The sequence below is a fragment of the Fukomys damarensis genome, unplaced genomic scaffold (assembly GCF_012274545.1).
Source record: "Fukomys damarensis isolate Sample0158 unplaced genomic scaffold, DMR_v1.0_HiC HiC_scaffold_26, whole genome shotgun sequence".
Taxonomy (NCBI): Eukaryota; Metazoa; Chordata; class Mammalia; order Rodentia; family Bathyergidae; genus Fukomys; species Fukomys damarensis.
Genome location: NW_022900938.1, coordinates 36,302,754 through 36,321,747, shown reverse-complemented (window position 1 = coordinate 36,321,747; position 18,994 = coordinate 36,302,754). Strand labels below are relative to the sequence as shown.

Here is an 18,994-nt window from a genome sequence, read left to right as displayed (position 1 = left end):
ACATAACTATTCTTTCAAAATTAATCTGGGTTAACTCAGTTTAATAAAAAACTCAATATGTGCTTTTGTGTAAATATTCAAGCTGATTGTAAAATTTGAATGAAAATGCCAAGTTCTAATAACAGTCAAATCAATTTTGAAAAAGAATAAAGATAAATAACCAAATTTTAGTGGACACTTGAATAGGCACTTTATAAATGAAGATATACAGATGAACATGAACATTAATATGGACATGAAAAATAATTTAACCTCACGAGTCATCAGAAAAAGACAAACTGAAACCCCAAGAAAATGCCACTAGAAAATCACATGAATAGCTAAAATCAAAGGAACCATTTATACCAAGTATTGGCAAAATTATGGACTAATTGCTCACATATTTCTGTCAGGGAGATAAATGCTATGAGTTTTAAAACTACCTTTAAAGCTAAATGCATACTTATAAAATAATGCTGTGATTCTACTCTTAGGCTTTTTTAAATATGGAATGCTTCGCGAATTTGCACGTCATCCTTGTGCAGGGGCCATGCTAATCTTCTTTGTGTCACTCCAATTTTAGTATATGTGCTGCCGAAGCGAGAGGTAGGTTATTTTTCAAGAGAAATGAAAACACTGCAAAAACTTGTCCATGAATGTTCATAAGCTTTGTTAATAGTAACCCCAAATGGAAATACCTGAATGCCTGCCAACACATGAACACATTTTAAAATTATAGAATATCGGGGCAGGGATTTAGCTCAGTGGCACTGCGGGTCCTGAGTTCAATGCCCAGTAGAAAAAAAAAAAAAAAAGAAAGAATATCCATACAATGGGATATTATTAAACAATAAAATTAAGTACTGATATACCCAACAAAATGAAAGAATCTCAAAAATATTATGACCAATGAAATAAGCTAAATCCCCTAAAATTATGTTCTGTATTACTCTTTTTATATGAAACTCAGAGAAAACACCTAATCCACAGTGGTATAAAATAGATTAGATATCAATAATTTTTATTTTTAAATTAAACTTTATTAATACATGTTTGGAGTACATATGACATTTATTATGGGGAGTTGGTACATGTACACAACACATCTTAATTCTTTTTTTGTCCCCTGCCCCTGCTGTCCTTCCTGTTCCCTCATCTCTTGGTCCCCTTCCCAGTTGCAAAAGCTCTATGTCCACTTTTTTCCAATTCTTTTCATCACCTTTCTTTCATCACCCCCAATTCCTTTATCTCTTGTTACCCTTTCTATTGTAAAAAAGATCTCCCTACTTCCTATTATCTATCTTTATTTTGTGCTTTATCTTTTTCTCATTGAGTTTATTGGTACTTTTTAGGTATACAATACAGTTACATTCATTACTGGGATCTTGTACCTTTACATGACAGGTGGTCTTGGTTCTCATTTTTTCCCCTTGTCCCTGCCCTCCCTTCACCCACTCCTTCCTTATTTACAAAAACTTTATTTCCATTTTTTTGGTTTTCTAGACTAGATATCAATAATTTTTATAGGCAACCTTTTTATCTCAAAAATATTTACTTCATAGAGAAAGTGTCAGTACCACAAGTTAAAAGCTAGTTCACTTTTTATAAATAGAAGATAGTTAGCAAGCAAACAAACAAGAAAACAGTGTTACTACATTCAAGTTAAGTGTTATGTTTTCTCTTTGAGAGAAGAATGAAATATTATAGTCGCCCTAGCAGCAAATATGATACAAAATCAGAAAAACTAAGAGAAGTCAATATGTAATACTTCAATGTGATTTACCATCATGTTTTTAAATGAATTAATTATACATAGTAATGGGATCCAGCATGATAGCTCAATACACACACATTGTGCATTGATTCAATGTAATATCATGCTTGCCCCCCTAATTGATCTTTAAAACTATTCATAGTCTTCCATTCACTGCCACTGGTACTTGTCTCAGCCCTTAGGAAACACTATTATAAAACATTATCTTGTACATTGTGAACTCAAAAGTTGTAGTTGGTGTATTTCTTCCCCTAAATCCACTTGCATTTTTATTTTTTAGATGACCTTTATTCTCTCTGCCTCACACTCCATAGACGTCCTTGATTTGGTGGTGATCTAAGATTTATTATGGACATTTTTCTTTGTGAACATTTTCTTCCTGAGTTTATCTGTGGACAAGAGACACCCTAAAGTGAAAGCTCTTTATATTTCATACATGACCAAATGTAAAAGATAAAATATAAAAAGGATGTTGAGAGAAATCTTCTCATTAGCTGTGGCAATAACTTCGTTAATGTGTCTTCTCAATACTGAATTGTTCATAAGACCATGGTTCTGCCAGTAAGTATAGGTAAAAGACAGCACTCAGACTACAAAGAAAGGCCTTAAGGAGCAGGATGCTTCATATGCAATAGAGAAAATCACAGGTACTTGGCATAGCTAGAAAGTAGGGCACTCCCAGTCCAACTCTGAACTTTGCTTAAATACATGGAAGACCATGTTCTACTCTCAACTAAAGTAGGCATCAGTCTTTCTTCCTTAAAAAGTCAAATTTAATGAAGTATAATTTCAATGTAATAAAGTATACATGTTTTAAACATAGAGCTGATAACTTTTGATATATACATATGACCATGTAAGCACCACTGCATATTCATTACCCCAGCTCATTCTCAATCCAACCCCACTTCCACCAAAGCTTGACTTTCTAGCACTGTAAATTAGATTTTTGCTCATTTTCTCCTCCCTTTTCCTCCTTGGGATTCATCTCAATTCTTTCCCTTTAAAAGAATCCATAAAAATATACACTTCCCTTTAGGATCACTAATCATTTCAAATAATACAACCCATGCGGACAACTTCTCCCTATTGTTATGCTACTCTCAATGTTTTGACAGTGATATGCAATATTTTTTTTAAATCAAGCTCAGTATACTCTACAGAATTTTACCAGTCAAGAACAAAAGAACTGTAAAACAGATTTTCTTCAAGAAACATAAGACAGTTTGATTTCTATCATATTTAGAGTTTCCCAAGAGTAAAATTCAATTTGGAATGAACAAAGACAAACCCTTACCTGTTGGCAAGTGCAGTGTTATGTTGTTGCAAAAATCTGTGAAGCAGCATTCCGTTTTGGTAACATTGTTGGAACTATGGCAGAAGACTTGAGCATGTAATTCTGGGACAGATACACAGGATTTGATCACCTGTTCCTTTCCATTGCTTAGCATGACTGAGGCCCAACATGCTCCTTCTGTTTGGCAGGTAAAATTTGAAGAGTCACACAAAAGACATACACACTTCAATCCTGGAAGAGCAAGACAAAAAGCTTTAAAATGCAAAACATATAATGAAAAATGATTTTGCAGTACTTGAGAATAGAGTCTCAACCTTAATGAAATTTAAGGAAGAATTTAAATAAACAATATTTGATAAATACATGATATGCTTTTACACTCTGTCTTGTGTTTGATTAAATAAGCTGCCTAATTACCATTTATCATCACTAACATTTTTGTGATTTTATACAATTGCTACTGCATTTTGATATATTTCTCTCATCTGTGTTCTAAATTCTTCTTAAACTCAGTTTATTCCTAAATCAATAGCTCCTCAGAAACACCAGGAAACAGTATCACAGCAACCAAGAGGCGCTGTCCAGCATGATTTGTAAAGCATTAAAGTGTGTTATGGCAGCTGTATAACCAAGCAATCTAGTGTGTCCTCTTCTCTTATCTTTCTCCTTTAAATTTTAAAATAAATTTTCTAAACACAATACTAAGCATTGAAATTTACAGCTCTAAAAATAATTTAAATTCTTCATATTCAGTGGTATTTAAAAACTACTGTTATTGTCACAACAGCTTTAAGGCACTAATGAACCATTATTCTTTCCCCTCTTCACTAAGGAATACATCTTGAGAGTCATTTGAACTTAGACCATGACCTTTGGGCAACCTTCTCTAAAGCACACATCTATTTCATAAAGCAAATGCATAAAAATATAGTTTAATATATTTCTTAACAGTAAGACCTTCAAAAATTAGACCCTGCTGAATTAATCTGTTTGCTACCACATGTCACTTCAGTATGCTCTGTTTACTACACACACACACACACACACACACACACACACTCACAATTCAAAGTGGTACAGTAAAATTTTACTTGATGTAAAATATTTGTCAGCATAAAGTATCCTGTGGTTCTAATTTATTCAATATTTAGTTAAATATGTTATTTCTAAATAGTAAAATATTAAATAAGCTTTTCACATTATTGTTTTAAAGAAAATTTGAAAACTCATAACTGCCCTTCAGAATCAATTTGATGTCCAAAGATTTTTCATATAATTATTCTTAATAAAATTAGACTTTAAATCTTTCAAATGAAAACTTACTGAATCCTCCTAAAATGTATGTTTTATCAGTGAAAACTTTTACTCAACTTTTACTGAAAAGTCCTCTTTCAGGAGTGTCTTATCAAGTTTGTGATAAAAAAAAATATGGTGAATGCCACTCACTATGTAGTTGAGACTGACCTGGAACTCACTATGTAGCCCAGGCTGGTCTCGAACTCAGAGATCCTCCTGCCTGAGCCTCCCGAGTGCTGGGATTACAGGCGTGTGCCACCACGCCCGGCTTAAAGGATAAGTTTTAAAGATGCTATTGTATGTCCTCAGCCACCTTATTTACTGGACCTGGCACCATGTATCTCCTGGCTCTTTCCCAAAGTCAAAATAGTCAGGAAAGGTAAATATTTGTAATTTATTCAAGACACTGAGGCAGCTATGATAGCACAACAAAAGTCACTAAGATGACTTCCAGAACTGCTTCAGAAAGTGGCAGCAATGATGGGTTAAGTGTGTTTAAAGTGAATGGAAGTATTTGGAAGGGAATTAATGGCAACCTGTCTTCTCCTGCAATAAAAATTTGTTTACTATTCACCATATTTTGTAATCACACCCTGTATATAAAACCTAGTAATTTAGTTAAGGCACTTCCTTGCACAGAGTTGATAAAAGGAATCTTCATTAACCTAGCTATCTTCTTGCAGTGGAATCTCTCTAGCATTGTTTATTCCAATTTGACAAAGATCTTCAAATACTACCTTTGTAATCTTAGTAGTGGTTTCTCTAGGACTCTATATTTTTATATTAAAGGGAATAAAAGGTATCGCTGAAGAGACTAAATTAGTCAATCTATGTGAAGCTCTTAAGCCAACCTCTGGCGCATAAGAAGTACTCTATAAACAGTGATAATTATCCTACTACTGAAGAGGGTAAAGCTAGTTGCTTTGCACAAATAGTTGAAATGTGTTTGTAATTCATATATGAATAGCTGAATGAACTGGAGTGCAGAAACCATTTAAATGGCATAACAAAGAAATGCATCTCTCTGTGCTGTGCCAAGGACCAAGGACAGTTGAATGCTCTCATTCTTTTGATAATACATGCTGGATCTGAAAGTCACACAGCAGGTGGTGTCTGATGATAATGGAGACAAAGAATTCAGGAAAGGACAAGAGCCTCAGCCCTGCTTTGTCATTCATTTGCTGTTGATTTTAGAGATAACATGTGACTTTACAGAGCCTCTGAGTTTTCCTCTGAAAGAGAAAAATGAACCAGAACAGGGGCAGTGGTTCCAGAAACCTGGAAGTCTCATAGGTGACCAACATTTTATGACTTTAAATTTACAACTTATGAAAATCTGCTAGTACCAAATATTGAAATAGCTGACAAGTTAGAAACTTGCTCTTCTGTGGTTATTCTCCACTCTCATTTTTAAGGGGCTGAAGGTGGGGATAAAAGTGATCCTTCTGGTAGAGGGAATGAAAGGAGGGCAGGGGAATGGGGAAAAACAAAAACCAAGATACACCATGTAAAGGTACAAGGTCCCGATGATGAATGTAACTGTGCTGTATATCGAAAACGTGCCGATACACTTAATGGGAAAAATAAATACATTTTAAAAATTTAAAAAGTAATTCTGACACACAATATCAAATCATTTGTCACTAGTCTCCTCAGTCTCTTTGACTTTTCCTTTTCTAAGAGAAGCTTAGCCAGGAAATTAAGGCAACTAACTAAGGAATATGGATCTAGTGAGTGAAGACAACCATAAAATAGGCAACAATTAAACATATGTTAGTTTCACGTGCATTTGTTGTGGCATATAATTCCCAGTGCAGTTGTGGCAGTTATTTCTCACTGTCTCCATTTTATAGATATGAAATGAGGCTCCAAAAGATCAAGTGATTAACTTCATGTAACAACCTCTAGACGGTGTGCCCAATGTTGTGTCTGTCTCACTAAAGCTGTAATTTTAAAAACAAATTATCTTACTCCACCAGTTTCTACCAAATGAATAAAATATAATTCTAATGCAACAGAAGTAAATAATTGCCAAGCGCGTGAAATGTATTATTTTAATAAAATTTAAAAACTCCATCATATTTTTAAACAAATTCTATCTATTTTTCAGCAAGGTGGTCAGAGGAAAGTCAGTACAATGTGTCTTGCATCGCTAACATACATAATCCCACCTCTTAGTTTATCTAAATTCTGTTCTAAGTAAGCCTCTAAGTACCTATCTATCCCAGTACTTTCTTTTCCTAGCTCTACTGGCTCCTTAGAAAATGATTACATAATAGTCCTTATCAACAAATAATGTGGATATTCACTAAATGTTTAATAGTCTATAAACATTCCCTTTAAAGTAAAGGATACCCACAAGAATAATACAAATCTAAGTGAGAAAGACATAGAAAATGACACCTTGTTTTAAAACTTACACAATGGAAAACACTGACAAAATTAAGGATTTGTTAATGATAATGGCTTCAAACATCTGCTAAATGTTTCCATTTATTCTAGGTCAATTGGCAGTACTGTTGCACTGGCAGAGAACAAACAGCAACACTAAATGGGACCTACAATGTATAAGTAATACATGGCATATGCAGTCTCCCATTTTTCATCTCCATCTAGTCCACTGTACAGTCACATTTGGTATAGGACTAAATTATATTTATACCAACCATCCTCAATGTAGAATCTTTGTGCTGCCAATTAAAATATAAGTTGCCATTACTGATTAGACTTGGGCTTTCAACGTTTGTTTTGTGAAAACCTGATGTTGAGTCAATTATGCTAGAATATTCCATGACAGGATAAATCTGGCCATTAGCAGACAGTAGTCCTGCCTTATGATTCTTTATCTTATAGTTCCTCACTACAACGTACTTGAGTCATATGGAAAGGGATAGAAAATGAGGTTGAAGAAAGAGGCAATTACCCATAATAAGGAGGTCTATTAGATTTTTTCCCCACAAGGAAGATTGCACTTTTCTTGTGTCTCCTCCACCCCTTTAATTATCTCCCTTTCTCTCCCTCTTTGCCAATTAGTCTGTAAAAGCCAAGACATCTGTTACTCACAAGACATCTGTTACCCACAGCTACCAAAGGATGTGCACATTTCTAATCAACCAGAAAATAAATTTTCATCCATATTTAAATATGATGGGCAGCACACCCCTCACACTTCTGGTGTACACAAGTGTAAAAACCAAAGCCTACAAAAAAAGAAGCAAATTTATTGATTTGTATTTATGTACTATTTTTGTTGAAAGTCCAAATACTTGTTTGGCATGTAGTAGTTGTTTTGAGCTAGACACCATTTTCAATAAGTTGGTTTCAAGTTACCTATTTCCTATATATGAATCTATTTGCTAGTCTACTCGCCAAGGTTAACACAAGCATCTAACGATTGCCCTTTTCTTCTTTTCCAAACATTTGCCTGTTCTGTTCCATTTTTCTAATTTTAGACTAGGCTATCAAAAACACAAAATAGTTTTTTGTTTAATTGGAAAAGTGTCTACCTGCTAAAAATATCTTTTCCTTATTTGTGGACTTTACCCCCGGGAACAACTCAAGATCGTCAGTATGCTGACATTAAGAAGCTGGCATCAGCAAGTGTGAAAGACAGACAGTCAAAGACATCAAAGACCAGCTTTCCCTTTCCAAGGTAATTTCTAGGGTTGGAAACATGAACACCACGGATAGGTTTGTACTCTCACATTCACCTACTCATAATTTCAGTTAGGAAGTGAATCACACTGGTTTACAATTCAGCAGAAGTCCTGCAGTCAATGTAAAAACTTATTTGCCTTGCCCTGCATTTATCATATAAGAATGTAATGGTCTTTCCATTATCATTTGGAGAAATGGAGAAAAAGTAATGGAGTCCTGAGTCTGTGGCTTATGTTAGACCACTTCCTAATCCTTTAGTCACAGTGTATATCCCATCACAGAAACAATGCACAGAACTAAAAGCCATGCAAAACAGCACCACTCTTTAGCAGTCTGATTACTCTGCACTCCATTAGTAGAAATAAAAGCATTTCCTAATGGCATTTGAAAGTATGGAAAAAATAGTTTAAAACCAGTGAGAATAATGTTGTTTATTTATTTATTTATTTATAGACTTTACATTGTGACAAAGTACAGAGAGGATAGGTATGAAGACAAACTGTCATAAAGCTTTTAGTGCAATTTAAAAAATATTTAACAGAAAAATTATCAGATGAATGTTTGATCATCAGCATAGCTATTAGCTGAAAAGCCCACTTTTCAAATGCTTTTCCCAAAATTACTATTAACAGCTTTGGCCTCTCAGCTCCTACAATATTGTATAAATATGACTCAGCCATAAAAGGTTGCAACCTAATCTATACCAGTTGGTGACAAAATTATTTGTGTGGGTGCTCTTAATTTCTTTCAGAGAAGGAAAATGTGAGAGTATGTTTAGAGGGGGAAATGACAGCCTTCAGCTTCCTGCCTATGAAAGTCAGACATCACTGAGCAACAGGTTGGCACCATGTGGGTGCTGAGTCTTCCCCAAAGTCAAAATAACTACGAAAGGTAAACATTTCTGATCACTTCAGGAAATTGAGGCAGCCACCACAGTGCAACGAAAGAAATTCATGAAAGAAGACTTCCGGACCTGCTTCAGAAAGTGGTTAGAACAACAGAATAAGGATGTTCCAAGCGAATGGGGAGCATTTTAAGGGTGATCAAAGACAACGTGTCTTTTACAGTAATAATTTTTATTTAAACATTCAGTATATTTTATCACATCTTATATGATTTGATTGCTTCTAGACAAACCTTAAGTTTATATGAAATTTGGATATGGATTATTCAAATTATGGGCAATACTCAAATCTCTTTGATGGATCTTAAGTGAATTACTTTCTAGTAAGTCCTCAAATGTTACAAAGTTGTTTTTTTTTTTTAATTTAAGAGTATTTTGCTGTGTGCCAAATAAAAATTAAAGAAAGCAGAGAGGAGGAAGACATGCGGACAGGACCTATGTGCGGGAGGTTAAATATAATAGGATGGTGGGCCAGGGATTTAGCTCAGTGGTTCCGCTGCCTGCCTTGGAAACACAAGGAGTTTGATCCCCGGTACCAAAAAGAAAATAAAAGATGTTAGGATGGTGTGGTAGCAACTTGGCCCGCATACAGAACACAGCGTGGGTGGGGCGGGAAGGCTGTGAGGCGCATCTTGAGGACACATCTGTTCCTCAGCACCCCAGCTTGTTCAGAGTCCTCAAAACCGTCCACCGACCAGGGGAAGGAGTCCTCCCTGCCCAGGCAGTGTGGAAATCTGTGGGAGGCGAACCGTGGGAACACTAACCCGCCCCCACTCTGCAACGGCTGGGGTCACGCTTGCTCTCCAACAGTTCCATCGCCAGTTCCCACGCCCAGAAGCACCGGACTGTGTTGGGGGGGCCTAGGCTGTGAGGCTGACTGGGAGGGTTCAGTCTCCCTCCTTTCCTGGACTTGCGAGTCGGGGCCCTGAACCTCCCTGACTCCCGAGAGCCAGTGCTTCCACCTCCTTCTGCCTTATTCATCTGGGGTCACCGTGAAGGCTTTTAGGCTGTCAGCTGGGCTTGGGCATGGAATGCACTCCTGGGATGCTCCCCGCACACCTGGGGACCATCTAGGGGCAACAGATGAAGAGCGCAGGCTGCTTTTTACAGAATGACCTTCAGTTACATTAGCATCTCTCAGGCATCTTAAAATTCGACGAGTCCTTAAAATAAACATTAGGATCTTACATCTTCAACTTTTACTTACTTGAAAATTCAAACTAGAATGTCTAGAAAACCTATCAATACAATGGGGATTTAAATGTGCTTTTTTCATCTGGAAAAGTAGACCCCTGCTCTAATGCCCCTGAAGACCACAGCTCTAGCCTGAGGACAATAGCTCTGAAAGCTTTTCTTGCTGGATGGGTATTTAAGAGAAATCACTAATTGCACCAAAATATTCCCAAATATTGCTAATAAAGTCTTTTCAAATTATAAGAAAAGGAAACCTGTGAATTAAATATTGAGTTATGTATTACAATTTAAACATTCATTTAGGTTCTATTGGTAGTATGGCTGCTATATTTATGTTAATAGCAGTTGTCATCATTTAAAAAAAATGTAACAATTTAATTGTTCTACTTTGTAACCATAAGTCAAATTGCCACATTGTACCCCACACAACTATACAATTATGATTTGTCAGTTTAAAATATTAACTTTAAACATAAAAAATAAAAGAGCTCAAAAGAAAGAAGTGAAAGTAAGAAATGAAAGAAAGGAATAAAGCAAAAAGAACAAAAGAAGGAAGAAAAGAAAGAGCAAACATTACAATGCCAACCAGAGAAGGCAGGCCATATATCTCAGAACTAAGGACTGACTTTACTAAGGTAAAGGATATCTTTTTAAAATTTCAAATGTAGGGCCAAGGATTTGGCTCAGTGGCCCTGTACCTGCCTTGCAAGTAAAAGGTCCTAAGTTCGATCCCCAGTAAAAAAAAAAAGAAAAAAATCAAATGCTGAAAAACATAAGTATATTTTAGAATGTTTTGTTTCTTTTGTCCTTTTCTAATAAAAATTGTTAAGCTAGGGGTTAGCTGTGTATCAGAAAGTGGAGCTTGAGTGATCGCTGTGCCTTTGTTCTGATCTGTGTTTTGTGTCATAATCACAGGGTAGATTCCACATAAGAATGTTGTCTCATGGAAATGACAACCTTACAAAGGGTCATTTTTAACCAATATTGAATATTCTGGAGAAATGAGAAAAGCTGAATAGTAAATTACATGATCCAAGTTGTAAAGAAAGTCAGTAGTGGCAGAGCAGTGTCTGGCTAACAAGGGACTCCCTTGCTCAAGGGACAGGGGTGGTATTCCTGAGACACTGAGCTCACTCTATGTAGATGCGCACCTCCCCAAAATTGACCTGGAAATGAATCCATCAGAAATACAACACAGATTTTAATAGGGTATTTATCAGCCTGCACATTTGGAGTCTATTTTATAGGACTTGGACAACAATATATATTTTATTTTATTTTTGTTTTTGAGATGGAGTTGGTTTTTTTTTCTTTTATTTTTATTTTTAATTGAGTTTATTAGTACATTTTAGGTATAAAGTACAGTTACATTCATTATTGGGATCTTGTACCTTTACATGACAGGTCTTGGTTCTCATTTTTTCCCTTTGTCCCTGCCCTCCCTTAACCCCCTCCTCCCCTCTGCATTTACAAACACTTTATTTCCATTTTTTCCATTTTTTCCTATTTTTTTTTGTTCCCTTATTATCTTTCCCCTACCCTTCCCACTTTCCCTACACCTTTAGCCCTTTTCTTCCTATTTCACATTGTCAATTATCTCATTAGGATCTTAGGTATTATTATAGTTTTTCACACCAGAAAAACTATTCGGTATTTACACGTATGACTTTAATATAGTTCTAGAAACATTAGCCATAGCAATTAGACAAGAGAAAGAAATTAAAGCAATAAAGATAGGAAAAGAAGAAGTTAAACTGTCAATATTTGCTGATGATATGATACTCTACATTAAAGACCCAAAAAATTCTACCAAAAGACTTCTAGACTTAACACTTTTAGCAGAGTAGCTGGATACAAGGTCAACACCCCAAAATCAGTAGCCTTCTTGTACACAAATAACAGACTCACTGAAAGAGAAATTAGGGAAACAATTCCTTTCACAATAGCATCCAAAAATATGAAGTATCTAGGAATCAATCTAACAAAAGAAGCAAAAGACCTCTACACTGAAAACTACAGCACTCTGAAAAAAAGAGATCGAATTTGATATAAGAAAATGGAAAGATATCCCCTGCTCCTAGGTAGGAAAAATCAACATAGTGAAAATGGCCATACTACCAAAATTGTTATACAGATTCAATGCAATGTCAATTGAAATTCCAACACTATATTTCACAGAACTAGAAAAAATAATCCAAAAATCCATTTGGAACCATAAGAGACCTAGAATAGCAAAAGCCATCCTAGCAACAGACACATGGCAGTGGATATAACAATTCCCAATTTGAAACTATACTACAAAGCCACTGTAATAAAAACAGCATGGTACTGGCAAAGAAACAGACCTGAGGATCAGAGGAACAGATTGGAAGACACAAAAACAACTCCAGATGTACTTAGCTAACTCATCTTTGACAAAGGAGCTGACTGTCCCCACTGGAGGAAGTATAGCCTCTTTTATAAATGGTGTTGGAAAAACTGGATCTCAACCTGCCAAAGATTAAAACTAGACCCTTATCTTTCACCATGCACTAAATTAAAATCCAAGTGGATTAAAGATCTAAATATTAAAACAGAAACACTAAACTTGATAGAAGATAATTTAGGCAGAACTGTTGAAGACATTGGCATAGGAAAAGTCTTTATGAACAAATCTTCAGTGGCATGGGGACTAGCAGAAAGAATCGACAACTGGGATCTCATCTTATTAAAAACTTCTACATTGCAAGAGATGTAGTCTTGTTGTGCTAACAAGAAAGGCCTCAAACTTGAAAGCCTGCTACCTCTGACTGCCAAATAACTGGATCTGCTGCCCTGCTAAATAAGGGGGCCAGAGATACACACCACTATGCCCAACTAAATGAACCATTTTTTAGTTTATCACAAATTTATGTTCAAAATATTATTCATCATATCTGACTTAATTGATGACAAACTCTTGATCAGAAATGTACCATATGACTTAGGCAGAATTTCCATGAAAAATAATTATCCATCAGAACCAACTCCTGAAGGATATAATTTTTAGAAACATCTTTCTATAATCATGAATTGCTGAATTATTGTATGGAAAAATGTGTTTAAAAAAATACAAAACAATGCAAGAGTCCTGATCCACTTAGGTCATTTAGGGGTCAAGGGCTCTAATCCTAGTTCTAGGAATGTGGCTTTTGCAGCTTGCATCCTCAACTGATTTGTCCAAAAATGATTCAGTTAGGTGACATATTGTGTCCCTCTGAGTTCTAAAGCTCTGTGACCCTAACAGAGAAACACATCAATGGATGCCTTGTAGGAAGAGCAGACTGAGTGACTGCATAACCAGAGAGTCACAAAATTGCAACCCTGGAATCACAGTTCAGAAGGAAAAGTATCCCAAAGAAGAGTCCACTCTGATAAAAGCTGCAGTGAACAGAGTTCACATCTGGTGTGCCGGTATATCATGGGAGTCTAGTTTATATTTTCAATTCCCCAGAAGTAGAGAAAGTCGAGACCATTTGGAAGAGGATCTCAGAGTTTAGGTATGGAAGAACAGGAGCCTGATGCACATTCAAACCATTTTAGAAAGAGAGCATGAAACACTAAAAGCTGATGGCAAAAAAGTCACAATTTCAAAATCTAAAAAGCCTCTGATTTATTTTTTAAAAGAAATTAAAAATAGTAAAGAGTAAGTAAACCCATCATTATCAGTTGGCCAAACTATAGGGCTAAAAGAATACACCGAAAAGGACAAAACTCTCTTAAGTCTAGAATGAAAGCATCAAAAAATGTTTAAAGTTAAAGTCCTCAAGTGTTCTTAGCAATCACTTGTCAAAATTTTTTTATCACAATCTACAGTTACACATTTATATGATCAGATATGGTAAAGAGTAGATGACTCTCAACCTAGAAATAAAAGGGAAATATTCAAAGTAGGAAGTTGATCTACATAGCTAAAAATAGAATGGCAAAGGAGGAGCAGAAAGAAGTAAAAAGAGCAAGTGATTAAGGAGGAAGGGTCTGGTGTTTTTGGTACAGTTCCTTTCTTTTCTTCTTTTTTAAAGATTTCTTTTAGCTATGGCACTTTCCAGCACTGACCCCAAAGCTCAAATATTTAGCCTGGGTAATAAGAACTCATAACAGGCAGCATCACCTACTCCTGTCTTCAAAGAAGATGGGTGGGAGTGGGAGCTGATGAGTGGGGGATGAATTTTTTAAATCCATAATTTAAAATATTTGAAATATAATTCTGACTCCTAAGAATTATCATAGCTACTTTAGTAGATTGGTTACATGGTTCTTTTGTCTCTTAAAGTATTTATTATCAGAATAACTGCTCTTTTTACAGCTCTGCAAATATATGTCACAATAAGAAAGTGAAGAAATATATCAGAAAAATTAGAGAAATTTCAAAGAATTTATATTGGCCAGAACAAAAGGAAAGTCTAAGGCAGCTGGTCCCTGCTCCTTCTCTTGTGATAAGCCAGGATAAAACAAAACAAAACTACCGCAAATAAAAAAATAATAATTTATGTTTTTTTAGCTGTGTTTGATTTAACATTATCAGAATTTAGCAAAGTGCAGTGAAAAGATCCTACTTGAAGTCCTCAGCCACTCCTAGCCATGTGGCCCAGGAGGGGACTGTACCTCTCTCAATCTGTCCACTCGCTGAGGAAGGGATGATAGTTATCTCAAAGGATGTCATACAGATTTAAACAGATTTTAGATAACACATTTGACACACCAAAAATGCTTTGAAAAAATCAAAACCTAAAGATTTAGTTCTTGCTATCACCAGTTATGAGATATTCAGAGCACTACATTCAAGGCTTAAACAGCACTCCTTGAAAATATCTTTCTGGAAAATCTTTCATCTTTTCATGTTTCTGACCATTCTTTCTGGCTTTAATTAACTTTTTGTTTGGTAGTACCACACTACCACACTAAGGTAATAAAATCATCAGCTCCAAAACAAGATAAATGTTTTAAAAACAGTGAGATCTGAGCATAATGAAAGAGTACCTGGTTCATTAAATCTCATATAGTTACCATCCTAATATTTTTCCCTTCTCGATCAATTACCTCTTGTGACAGACAAATATTTCAATAGAAAAAAGAGTAGATGAACACAGAAAGAAAACTACCAATAAATATGAAAAAGTTTAATCTCATTAGTATTCAAAACAAAAAATAAAGATGTAATTTTCATTTGCCAAATTTGAAAGGATTTTTTAAATTATAGCATCCAGAAATGGGGGGGGGTAGGGCAATCAGTGAAATTTCATCTTTATTCAGAGGTAAGTATCCATTGGTAAAATTTTTAAAAGAATAATTGAAAGACCATACTGTATGCCTAAAATGTACCAATAAAATTAATGAATGAAAAAAATCAAAAGTATTTAAGAGGCATAAGTGTGTTTATCTTTGTGGCTGTATTTTCACTTCCAGTAGATAAAATAATCACAAAACAAAGGTTTATTTAAAACTTGTTATAGTTATTTTTCACAATAGTAAAAAATGGAAACATAAATATTCCCAAATCAGAATAAGTTTTTACACTATTATAGGATTGTGTAATATCCTGTGTTTAAAATTAATTATAGCAGTGCCTCCCTGGTACAGCAGGCAGTTCATCAGTCTCATAAAATTAACCAGAGTGGAGTTTGTTCACTGTAAATATTAAATGAAAAGTAGAAACAATTTGTGTGTGTGCATTGAAATAAAGACTAAAAGAAAATACATCCAATTATTTATGGTGGTGATCTCTGAGGTGGGGGAGTAAATTTATGTACATTTTTTCAAAACTTTTCCCTAATTTCTATAATGAATATGTATTAATGCTATAATCAGAAATGAACATTATTTTGTAAAAGTCATTCCTCGCTTTGTCAAAATATTTAGTTCATGGGGAGTAGTTGATGACATCATGAGAATATCTCCAGTCAACTGTTTGGCAAAGTTCTTTAAAATAACACTGATGATCATATCTAGGTGAACATCCACAGTCCTGCTGCCATGCTACATCACGGTAGCCACAACTCTGTTCTCTAGTCCAAAACCTGAAAGCTGTGGTCTTAAAATAGGCTAGCATATTTAACAGCAAGGATATCCCTGAAAACTCAGAAATATCAACTCAAAATGATTCTCATTCTATAATGAAATATATCTGATCTCTGGGACATAAAGCATCAGACTAGCCTAGCCTAATGCTCTTTCCATAACTTTCCCCTCAATTATTAACTGTCTTGAGACAGGGTTAGATTAGACACAGTGACTTTCTCTGACTGTAAAAGATAATCAAGAAAGTGCTGACTGCCCACTGTGTGCATGGTACTATACTGAACAAGAGGTACCGCTTTTCTGACTCAGCAAAGCGAGATTTGTTAACACAGTAATGAGGCTATGTAGACTGCAGATGCAAGCAAAATGTTCCATAAGTAAGCCTAATGCTATAGTAAACTGAGAAAAGGAAACCAAGTAGCTCATATGTGCTTTCTTGTGATAAATGACCTTTCAAGTTGAACCAAATGCTTTCACCTTTAAAGGAGCAGGTGAGCTGTGTTGCATTTACAATGAGCTTATTTACATATAATGTCCCTGAGTTGTAATTTCCCTTGCTAAGAGAGAAGCTCACTATTCCATGCTAATGAATTAAATATAACTTAATGTGCCCTAATTTGATTTCATTTCTATCTGCTACATGTCATTCTACAGAATGAAGACAATACAAACAGTATTTCAGAATGAACAGGAATTGCATACTTACAAAGAAGTTCTCCAAATAAGTCAATTATCTGTAATTTTTTAATATTTTATTTGCTTAATCAATGTCATAAATGCACATGGCAAAAAATAGTGTAGCAAGAATTGAAATGAAAGGCACCTGCCTATTGACCCACACATCACCAGACTCTTCCCAAGGGCACTCACTTTTAACTTTCTTTTTGTTGTTATTATTCTTTAGGACATTGTCTTAGGAAAATAACTTTAATAATATACCACTGTTCTTGACTAACATGTCTGAAACACTATCTGCTAATTTCCTGACTTACAGAATACATTTAAGTTTATATACACACCCTCCAATTTGGAAAGGAGAGTCAAGTTTATTGAGATGTAGTTTACATTCAGAGTATTCATCTCTTTTAGTGTACACTTTTATGAGATTTGACAATTGCAGCTCAATCATCACTCCCCTCGGGTTTCCTCCTTTTAAAATAACTCCTTTCCCCGCCCTGTTGCTGGCAAGAGATGTTTTTGGCTCCTATGTTTTAACTTCTCCAGAATGTCAAACTAATGTAGCTCTGTAAATTTGGCTTCTGTCATTTGGCTTGAGGCATTCTTATGTTTTTGCATTTCTCAGTAGTTTTTTAATAAAGGCATGTTTTGTCTATCCATTCATTAGTTAAAGGACATTTGGCTTTTTCTCAGTTTTTAAAGATTAGGAATAAACCTTTATAAACATTATTTTACAGATCTTTATGTATAGTAATTTTATGTTATCTTTGATAATTAGGTAGGAATAAGATTGCTATGTTGTACTGAAAATGTATGTTTAATTTTTATCAAAATTGCCAAATTTTTTCCAAGTGTTTGTATCACTGAACTTTTCCTCTGGTAATACATGAGAACTCTAGCTACATCATTTGCAAATATCTAACTGGGTTGTTTGTTTCTTTATTATTGAGTTCAGAGAATTTCTTCTATAGTTTGAATGTACGTGCTTATTAGCTTTATATTTGTAAATATTATCTCCCATCCTGTGGCTTGTCTTTCATTTTTCTAGCAGTATTCTTCAAAGAACAAAAGTATTTTTGTTTGTTTGTTTTTTTAGTTTTGATAATCTGACCTTAGTATTTTCTTTTATAGATAATATTTTGTAACTCTTATCTTAGACATAATCCTTTTCCTAAAATTGAGATTATCTTCAATGTTTTCTTTTAATTTTTTTTTGTAGTTTTAAATTTTATTTTTAGGTCCATGATCCATTCTGAGTTATCACTTGTAGACATGCAAAGTATGTTTTGAGGGTTTTGTTTCACTTTGTCTCTGTGCTGATGTCCAAATTTTCCAGCATTATTTGATTTTAAAAAATTCCTTTTCTCAATGAAATTGCCTTTATTCCTGTGTTAAAATCAACTGACATATACTGGGTAGGTTTATGCCATTGATCAATGTGCTTCTCCTTTTCCAAAATGGCTTCAGTTACTGTAGATTTATAAATCTCCAAATTGGGTACTGCCAAAATTTACACCATGCAGCTTTTCCAAGATTTACTTAATTATTCTAGTTTCTTTGCTTTGTTATTGAAGTTTTAGAGTTGGTTTGGTGAGTTTTGCAAAAACTCTGCTAGTATTTTTGTTGGGATTCTGGTTGGGATTAAATTAAATATGTAGTCTCATTTGGGAATAACTAACATAAAAATATTGAGCCTCTGTTTGAATACAGGACATGATTCTATTTATTCAAATCTCCTTTAAATTCCTTCATCTGTGCTTTGTACTTAGGGGCAGTCATCTGGATTTTAGGTCTTTACAGATATTGTCATATAATTTTTCTTTTTTAGTCTGCTACAATGGTAAATTACAGTATTAAAGTTTTGAATGTGGAATCAGTCTTGCATTGTGTCAAGGTAAATTCCACTTGATTATATTGTACAAACTTTTCATTATATTTTAACTTGGTAAAATTTTGGTGAGGATTCTGCATTTTTGTAGGAAATATTGGTCTATCATTTTCATTTATTAAGATTAATCATAGTCTTAGAAGTGGCACTGAGAGATATTCTCTCCACTTCAATATTCTAGAAGAGTCTGTGCAAAATAGACATTATTTCTTCCCAAAACTTTTGATAAGGATACATTAGTAAAGCTATTTTATTTGTTAATGTTTTGGGCATTGAACTATGAAATTTATA

At 34.7% G+C, this 18,994-nt stretch overlaps 1 protein-coding gene and 1 non-coding gene across 2 annotated transcripts in view; both read right to left on the bottom strand.

Moving 5' to 3' along the window:
- Positions 1-18,994, bottom strand: part of Acvr1c (activin A receptor type 1C) — an 82,212-nt gene that overhangs the window by 49,760 nt on the left and 13,458 nt on the right. The window contains exon 2 of the mRNA XM_010606777.2: positions 3,051-3,281. Within this exon, the coding sequence (XP_010605079.1) occupies positions 3,051-3,204 (154 nt within the window). The 5' untranslated portion in view covers positions 3,205-3,281. The remainder of the gene's footprint in view (positions 1-3,050; positions 3,282-18,994) is intronic.
- LOC117283472 lies at positions 480-582 on the bottom strand. Its single transcript, XR_004514448.1, has one exon. It is a non-coding gene; the product is annotated as a U6 spliceosomal RNA (small nuclear RNA).